This window comes from Orycteropus afer, unplaced genomic scaffold, assembly GCF_000298275.1.
Source record: "Orycteropus afer afer isolate SDZICR_OR568_19922 unplaced genomic scaffold, OryAfe1.0 scaffold00489, whole genome shotgun sequence".
Classification (NCBI taxonomy): Eukaryota; Metazoa; Chordata; class Mammalia; order Tubulidentata; family Orycteropodidae; genus Orycteropus; species Orycteropus afer.
In genome coordinates this window covers 1,054,645-1,064,514 of record NW_006922076.1, presented here as the reverse complement: position 1 = coordinate 1,064,514, position 9,870 = coordinate 1,054,645, and the positions used below count along the sequence as shown (strand labels likewise).

Sequence of the window (9,870 nt, the reverse complement as noted above, 5' to 3'; positions counted from 1 at the left end):
TCCGTCCCCCTCCCCTGCACACAGGTGACCGTCTCTATGGCCCTCCATCCCCTTCCCCCGCACTAGGTGACCGTCTCCACGGCCCTCCGTCCCCTTCCCCGCACACAGGTGGCCGTCTCTACGTCCTGAAGTGAACCCGCCCCCTTGTGGTTTTGGCTTCCCGCGCTCAGCCAAGTGGCCCCGATGTGGGAGCCTCTTCTCCCAATGTGGCTGGTCTCTTCTCACGAGGCAGACGGCTGTCACAAGGATGAACACACTTCAGCGTCTTGATCAATTTGCCTGTTAATAAACATTCAGGGCAATCGCGATGTTTCTGCGGTCAGCTGCTGACCTCATCACCGTGAGCAGGCGCCTCGGGCTGGAAGTGCTGGGTCCAGTGCCCACATCCCACCAACAGGGCAACTTCAGCCACTCCACGTCCTCGCCAACAGTGAGGGGCGCCGGACTTGACCCTCCCGGCCCTGACGATGGGGCGCGCCCGCTCCTAAGCGTGGTGGCCCCGACCTGTGTGCTTGGGCCGCGTGCACACGATGTCCCAGGGCCTTTGCTGGAGAGGGCTGTCGGCCTCTTCTCCAGTCTGGCGCTGGCCTGTGCAGTTCCTGACCTGTGTCTTCTGAGGGAGGGAACGCTCTTCATCTGAGTGAAGTCTGCTTTCTCTTTTACAGGAGGTTTTCAAAGTCCTCAGACTCTCAGGACGGTCAAGGCAGGAATATTCTCCTGAATTCTTTTCAGAAAGCTCCACATTTTCGTTTTCAGTCCAGGTCCGTCACCCACCTGGAATGAATGTGTGTGTATGGTGCACAGTTTGCTTCTGGCCCAGCCTGACACTCGGTGGTTCCAGCTACCTTTGACAGATGCCTCTCCTCTCCGCGCTGGCCTGCTCCGGCCTCGCTGGGACAGGCTGTGACCACCTGGGGTCTCCGTCAGGGCCGTCCTCTCTGCTGTTCTGTATGTACAGCCGTGGCCAACTCTGGTCTCAACACCAGGCAGGATGAGTGCCCTCTGCTCTCAGCAAGACTGCAAGGGCTCTCCCACACGTTTTAGGATCAGTGTGCCAGCTTCCACAAAGCCCACGAGAGTTCTGATTGGGGAGGGGTGGCTGCACAGATCAACGTAGGAAGAGGAGACATCTGACCAACACCAGTCTTCCAATCCATAAATGTGGCTCTTTCTCCATTTATGTCTTTTGAAATTTCTCTTTGAGATGTTAAGGTTTTCTGTACAGAAAGGTTCTGCACATATTTTGTTAAACTTACCCCTAAGCAGTGTGCGTACTTTTGATACTATGATATTGGTATTGTTTTCAATTTCACATATTAAACATTCTAGGTCTGTATATAGACTGGCACAGTGGTCAAGTGCTCAGCAGTGAACTGAAAGGTTGGCAATTTGAACCCACCCCTGCTCCACGAGAGAAAGATGTGGCAGTCTGCTTCCGTAAAGACTGACAGCCTTGGAACCCTATGGGGTAGTTCTACTCTGTCCTACAGGGTCTTGATGAGTTGCAATGGACTCCATGGCAGTGGGTGGTATGTAGAAAGAGCCTCCTACCTCTTTGCTAAGTTCATTTTTCAGTTCTGGCAGGTGCCCCATAGATGCTGCAGGACCTGATGTAATTAAGTAAAAGGCTAGTCTTCCTTTGCAACCTCTGCACTTTCATCTGTTCCATGTGCCTCACACCGTGGCTATGAATGCTGTCACAGGCTGAGTTAGGTGATTCTGGGGTACAGTGACAACACTGGCCAGAGAACAGCATGTCCTTGTACGTGAGCCACAGGAGTGTGTTCAGGGGAAGTGTCATGCAGCCTGCAGCTTAGTTTACCGTGGCAAGGAGGAGAAAGCACGCCCACGCCTACCAGGTCAAAGCAGCTCTACCTGCAGAGAGAACGCAGACATGAGCTACTCACTGCAGCAACGTGAAGGCAATGTGCACCGACGGGGTCCCTGCACTGTTCCTCTTTAACTGTTCTGGAAGTTTACATTTCTTCTGAAAGTCGTGACAGAAGCCTTTGTTGGCCAGTTGTCAGAAACCACTGTCACCTGTGTCGGCAATGACTTCCACTGTCAGGGTGATCTTGTTAGGCTGGGTGACGGTCCATGGTACTGATTACTCACCTGCCACTGAACTAGAGCAGAGACTCTGGGACAGAAGGTGGAAGGGTACACTCTGACCACAGGGTTAATAAAATTCAATTGCTGATACAGCTGGCTCTGCCCTGACTGGCAGAGCCCATCGGGAGATAACACTGAGTCTGTTCACCCCTGCTGAGCTAGGTCCACAGGGCTTAATGCCATTCACTGGGACACACGTCTTACTGATGCCCCAATGACAATGTTGGAAAGACCGCCTGGGTCTGGGCGGGGTCTGAGGGCGCTCACGGTCCCAGAGTCATTGCCATCTCTGTGTGTCTCTCATCAAGCAACGGCCAAGGGAGGGCCCAGCAAGAAGTGAGGAGAGATCGTCGGCCCAGCGTCCCCTTCAGAACAGACTCTCCGTAAACCAAGGGGGATGAACTTCAACTGCGAGACAACGGTGCGTGGGGGGAAAACCTCACGTGGGTTTCATGGGACAGCCACGTGTGCCTGGGCAGGACCAACTGACACGGAGTGAGCTGGCGTGTGAGCTTAGCCGAACCAGGTGGTGCCACAGGGCCGGAGAGTTCTGTTCTAGCAAGAAGAGCTCACCTGTGACTGGTTCACAGAAACCACGGTGTACCAGGCCAATGATAGCAGAACGTCCCCTCAGAGCCTCTCCAGAGCCGCCTCTGAGCAAGGGGCGATGTGAACTGCTGGCTGGCCAGGGTCTCTAGCAGATGAAAAGTGCTGGGAGACAGGTGAGTGTCTCCGCAGGGAGAGGGGCACCCCACGCTGTCCTACACTGTGACGCACAAGCTCTGGACCCTGCCTCTCTGAGCCTCGCGTCGGGGCGCTGGCACGGCACTGTGAAATGCGAGGCTACAGAAGGCTCACGGGCCACTCCTGTTGCTGAGGCCCCAGTCGCTGGATGCTGGTGTTTGCGGTTTGTGCCTGTTCAGGCCTGCACGAGTCCTGCGAGTCACACCTTGGAGATGCTGCGGGCTTGGCTCCAGACCTCCACATTAAAAAAGGCTGCACCACATTTCTGGTTTCCCCGTGCATATAAAATTATGTCGACACAGAACTGTCATCTATGAAGCGTGCAACAGCATGATGACAGTCTGAAATAGCGTGAGGAAGATTTAACACGTGACCCAGGGACATGAAGTGAGCACATGGTACTGGAAAGAGGGCACCGACAGACCTGCTGCCTGCAGGGTGGTCACAAACCTTCACCGTGCGAAGCACTACAAAGAGGAGCGCACCACAACGGGGTCTGCACATCCTTCCCAGCCTACGTCCTCCACTTCCCTTCCCGGCACCACCCGCGCCTACCTGGAGCGCGTCCGCTTCCGGCTGATCCCGGGGCTGTTGCTCACACGGTAGGCAGTGGGGACGCTCCGCTCTTCCCTGCGCCGCTCTGGAGAGTGCACCCTTCTCCGAGGAGACCGGGACCGGGACCTGAACACAAGAGGCAGAGGCTTTCTTTCAGCTCTTGGGTATGGCTGGCCCAATACCACCTGCTACGGCCAAGCAGAGACCAGACTGGAGTATGCAGGCCTGAAGGCACAGCCTCTGCAGGTGCTGGGGCTCAGGCTCCCCTTGGCGGGCCTGCTCACCTGCACAGACACCTCTCCTGACCACAGCAGCACTGAGCTCCCAACCAGAGCGTGCATCGGCCTCATGCTGGAGGCTGAGAGTGGCCAGTTCAAATGGCCGACAGCCACCGGTTCTCAACATGAACAGCCTGACCACACAGCCCACGGCCAACTCAGAGCTGCGGTCTCTCCTCCTTCCTCCCGCCCTCGTCCATTTATTGACCTAGAATCGTCACCTTACCAATATTTCTATCAAAAGCAGTGAACTGCAAGGGGGACATTCATTTCTCTTGTTCTAAAAACTGGCAATAAGTGCAGGCAAAAACTAGACAGGCCACCTGGAAATGTCTTTTGCTCCCACTCCTCTTGGGAGTCTATAAGCACAAATAATCAAGAACTGGCTATGGGGGCACGGACACTAAGCCTGCAACCTCCAATCCTGAACATGCCATTCTCACGATAATTTTAACAACTTGAGCTGAGCAGATTTCGTGGACGCAAAACCATCCGTTAGTATGTTGCTCCTGCACTTGGTGTGCCTGAAGAGACCGTGTCTGCCCGAGCACAGCACAGGCACGAAGGACCCTCATGTCAGTGTGGGAGCCCGCGGGGACCTTCACCCGCAGCGGCCAGGTCTGAAATGCAGGGCCCCTGCTGGGGGGCTTAGCGCTTTTGTCTTCATTCTGCTTTCCCTCAGTAAAATCACTGCTTTGAGAAGACCTGCAATAAGCAGGAAAAAACTCCCCCAAACACCTCTCCTGTTTCCATGACAACCCACTTGAAAATAATATAAAGAAGAGCAGTTTGATTTCGCCTTTTAAAAAATTTGACACTGAAGCATTTTAATTGAGATAAAACCCAAAACTACTATGTGGGGCTGTTCCCAAGATGACCTCATCATCACACTCCACCCCCTGGGTCATCCATGAAGCAATGTGACAGCCCCAAACTGGGTGGCCTGGGTAACAGTGCTTGCTGGCAACATTGACTGCTTGTAACTCCGCCCGCACTTTGCCTGCCCCCCAGCCTTTCCTGAATGCGTCACAGAGGTGACACAGGTGAGCCAGAAGACTCTGGCAGTTCACCAGCCATCCTCTAAAGAGCTCCAGGAGCGAAATCTTTTGTGGCTGAGGCTCCCCAAGGGCGCTCCTGCTCGGCCACCACCGGTGCTCGACAGTGAACTGGGCGGGTCCAGCAGAAGCCAGAGTCCTGAAAAACCGCTGCACCTTGGTCAAAGCTACAGCACCTCACAGGAAGCTTACAGGTGGCATTCTATAAAAACCCAGGACTCAGGAGAAATCAGTCAGAGTCTAAGGCCTGCCGAGTCAGAACTTTCAAATACACTACCGTTTTGCAGTGGCTGTCAGTACCAGGGGACTGGGGCTGTCAGTACCAGGGCTGGGGCTGTCAGTACTAGGGTTTCATTCCATTGTCCACAGGGCCACTGTGAGTTGGAGCTGACCCGATGGCACCTAACACGCTCATCATCAGTATCAGGTTTCTTTGTAAAGTGGCTGCCAATGCTGGATTCTGAGTTACCTGGGGACAAAGCCCCACCTGGAACTGGGGCCAGCGAACAACATCAGAAAATCCTGAGATGCACTTGAACAAAAGAAGCTCCAAGCTTCTTATTGTCTCATCCTGCCTGTGACATCGCTGCCTCAACACGGTGTAGAAATGGGAGCTGGTTTTTGGTCACCGAGGCCAGAGGTCATCTGAACACTTCTCGACCACTGTGAGCTCAGCCTTTCATCCTGAATCATCTTAATGGGTTGCTTTTTAAGTAAAGGCATAAGGAGCTATTTTTCAATGGTAACATTCCAGAAATTTTATCTAATGGTAGTGACTGTGCTTATAAGCTTCTTGTCACCAGCGTTCAACCCCTTCCTCGCCGACTCCCTCCTCTCACGTGGCCTGTGCACTCCCAGGCCTCAGGAGCGGCCCGCTGGAGAGCGGAGGCAGCAGCAAGGTCTGGACCGTAACTGGGCTGAACACTGAGTGGGAGGCCAGCTCTGTGCTTCTCTCAAGTTTAAACAAAGGGCTGGATTTCACCCACTGACTGCTGTGTAACAGCTTTCTGCAGGCTGGGTGCCCCGGCCCTCGCCCCTTTCCACCGTGGACTACAGGCCACTCAGCTGTCTCACTGGGGGTTATGTCCCTTCACCACCACAGAGCCACTGGCTGCACTCTGACAGCCACCAAGTGAGAGACTCACCTCAGCTGCCGTTAACTACTTTACTGTTGGCCGTGCTGTTATCAGTGGGGGTAGGGCGGTCAGAATCCCTATTTCACAGTGACCTATGACCCCAACTCTGCCTGATCGGGTTCTTTCTGAGGTAACCCCAGCTCCCAGCCTCTTGATCACTCAGGGAGTGAATGTCTACAAGGCAGTGTTGCTCTCCATCTAAGACATCCTGAAACACTGGGATTCAGGAGGCTACACAGGACCCCAAAAGCTGGCGTAGCTCTACAGAGATGCAGACACCCGTGCACATGGACTGGGGGACAGACCCACACCAGAGCCGGCTCACGAGTTACCCGTGACACACGGACCGGGGGACAGACCCACACCAGAGCCGGCTCACGAGTTACCTGTGACACACGGACCGGGGGACAGACCCACACCAGAGCCGGCTCACGAGTTACCCGTGCACACGGACCGCGGGACAGACCCACACCAGAGCCGGCTCACGAGTTAACCGTGACACACGGACCGGGGGACAGACCCACACCAGAGCCGGCTCATGAGTTACCCATGCACACGGACTGCGGGACAGACCCACACCAGAGCCGGCTCACGAGTTACCCGTGCACACGGACTGCGGGACAGACCCACACCAAAGCTGCCTCCACAAGTTACTAGTGACACACGGACTGGGGGACAGAGTCACACCAAAGGTGACTCCACAAGTTTTAAACAAAGACTCAGCTTCAACCTTTAGTCTGAAAAAGTTTGGCTAAAAAGTATCTAAACCATTGTTGTTATGTGCCATCCAGTCAACCGGACTCACAGCAACCCCTCCTTGGGTTGCCGAGGCAGTATCACTAAGGAAGTAGACTGTCCAACCTTCCTTCTGAGGAGTGGCTGGTGGGTTTGAACTGCCAGCCTTCTGGTTAGTAGTCAAGTGCCTTAGGCACTATGCTACCAGAGCTCCCTCTAAACCATTAAAATAAACTTTTAATTTTAGGAAGTAAACTGCATGAGGACGTAACACAGTTCATCCCACGAAGGCTGAGAAGCTTGGAGGATGTACAAGTACCAATGAAAACACAAAACATGCCAAGGGAAAAACTACTTTACACTTTAAAGACTTCTGAGAGTAACGTGCTGATGGCAATCGTGGTTATTTATTAGACATACTGAATAAATGGGATTTTGATTGTAAGACACTCCACATAAATAAAACTTCTTTGGTATAAAAAGGCTTTTTAAATGTTAGCTTTCGACACTTGATATACAACTTTAGCGGTTCAACATGTGAAAGAACCTGGATTCCACGGCAGTGTCCCAGCATGATCGGAAATACTAAAGAACATGGCTTGGTACTTTGAGCTGGTAGTGCTCATTCAGAAACAAGCCCCAGCAACAAGCATCCCATGTCCTACACAGACATTATGTCTGTATTGGGTTAGTCTACCTGAACAGACAGACAGTTAAAGAAGAATTACAACAATAACACGGACCACGTAAGTAGTACTTGGGTTAAACTTTCACCGGTTTTCATATTCTACAGTGTAGATTACTGAGAACAGCAATCCACCCCATGTTAGGGCGGGCACACGTGAAGTCACTGGAGCCCTGAAGTCCTCTGTGCCAGGCCGTCTGGATGAATAACGGAGGTGTGTAACCAGTGCAGGGCACTGCAACTCTGCAGAGCGAGAGGCAAGGCCAAAGGCCACATGACAGGCAACCTGAGCCCAAGCCAACTTGTCAGCCTCATCTGCCCCAGAACTGGCCTCTCATGCACTTCTCCTGAGACCCTCTGAAGCGGCACTGTTGAGGGGAGTGGTGGATACACACAGAACCTGGGTTTGTTCCCAGGAGAGCAGCCCTCAGGGACAGCAAACCATCAAACACCTGGAAGGCTGGGTTTCATTATGTTACTATTTTTATTTTGTAATAAAGCTACACCGTGTTTTTAGCTAAACAAAATCAAAGACCAACGATCTCACTTAGTGAACTTCTCGGGTGGTTGACTTAACTGAAGCCTGTGTTTCCGTCATGAGGTGACACTACCCCAGTTCCTGGTAGGAAGACGCTTTGACAGTTCTCAGAATCCTCAGCTCTGCTTGGATATTGCCGAGTGGTGGTAGGACCTAAGAATTAACCTAAAAATCAGTCTGCTAGCCAGGGACTGCACGGAGGACTGCTCTGATGGCTGGGGAATAAAAGGGGAGGCAGCAAAGAGGAGGCGGGCTGAGCTGTGGACTTCTGTCTGTCCGGAGGGCACAGCCATTTTGAATGTTTACAAGCGGCTTGACCATTTTGGATATTTAAAGCAACAGCGTTCTCCCAGATTCCAGGGGCTTAAGAACAGGCTCCACTTGCCAGTAACCCCAAGGACATTCTGGACCCAAAGAACTGGAAAGGCCAACGATAAAAAACCACCAAGAGCCTGAATCACCGTTGGCTACTCTTCACAAACAGTTAACAGAGATCTAAATATAACACCACGATGTCTCCAAGACAACAGACCATCACAGTCCACACAAAGAAGCAAGATAAAGTGGTAGAAACAAGGGAGCAGGATACACACTCAGAACACATCCCTGAGGAAGAAGCAGCACTGGAACTCTCTGATAAGGAATTCAAAAGAATTATATTTAGGTATTTTCAAAGGATTGAGAGACAGACCGAGCCAAACACAGACAAAACCCTAGAAGAATTTTGGAAGAAAATATAAGAACAAAATGACAAAATAAGTGAAAAATCAGAAATGATTAAAAATCTACAGATAGAAATCCAGAAGATTAATACTAAATTGTCAGAAATAGATAACATATTGGAAGGGCAAAGGAGTAGAATTGATGCAATGGAAGACAGAATTAATGAGATTGAAGACAAATACCTGAATACTTCTTTGGAAAGAGATCAGTCAGAAAAAAGATCAAAACTAAATGAAGAAAGCCAAAGATTCATGTGGGAAAGGAATAACCTACATGTCATTGGAATTCCAGAACAGGAAGACAAAAATAAAACAACTGAGAAAACCGTCCAAGATTTGTTGTAGGAGAACATCCCTGATAGGATGAAAGATGAGAATATATCCACTCAGGAAGTCCAACGAACCCCAAACAGGATAGACCCCAAAAGAAAATCACCAAGACATTTCATCATCAAACTCATCAAAACCAAGGACAAAGAAAGAATCCTGAAAGCAGCACGGGAAAAACAAAAAGTTACTTACAAAGGACAACCAGTAAGAATAAGCTCTGATTTCTCAGCAGAAACCATGCAAGCGAGAAGGCAATACAATGGTATACATAAAACCCCGAAAGAGTAAAATTTTCAACCAAGACTTATACACCTGGCAAAACTGTCCCTCAAATCTGATGGTGAAATTAGGAGATTTACAGGTAAGCAGAAACTAAGGGAATTTGTTAAAAGCAGACCAATCTTACAAGAGATACTAAATGGAGTCCTTTCAGCAGACAACCAAAAATAGCAAGTAACAACCGACCATTAATACACAAGATGACATAACCCAGCAACCACAGATATCCAAAGTAAAATGAGCTGACAAGATTGTAAACAGGGAACCAGAGACATCAATTGGCAAGTGAGGACAACTATAAACAAAAAAAGGGAAAAAATACTGTATAGTTACAGAACTTCTAAATGGTTAGGAAATCAAGAGAGTTGTAAGATAGAATGAACTGTTCTAAACTCGAGGAGAAAATTATAAATCACAGGGTAACCTCAAAGAAAAATGATAAACCTTCACATCATAACAAAAAAGAGGACAAGTACAAATATTCAGCAAATATTAAAACAACAGCAACACAGGAAAGGATAACACGATTCATAAACATAATGAGCTCAGCACGAAAAATAACATGGAACAAAGAAACCAGGGACACCATGAAAAAACACAATACAAAGTGACAGCAACCCATTCATACTAGTCAATAATTACACTGAATGTTAATGGATTAAATGTACCACTCAAGAGACAGAGAGTTGCAGACTGGATAA

The 9,870-nt window shown here is 50.3% G+C and overlaps 1 protein-coding gene across 1 annotated transcript in view; it reads right to left on the bottom strand.

The window, feature by feature from the left end:
- LOC103209240 (splicing factor SWAP) overlaps positions 1-9,870 on the bottom strand; it is a 95,117-nt gene that overhangs the window by 3,715 nt on the left and 81,532 nt on the right. The window contains exon 15 of the mRNA XM_007955030.1: positions 3,412-3,537. Within this exon, the coding sequence (XP_007953221.1) occupies positions 3,412-3,537 (126 nt within the window). The remainder of the gene's footprint in view (positions 1-3,411; positions 3,538-9,870) is intronic.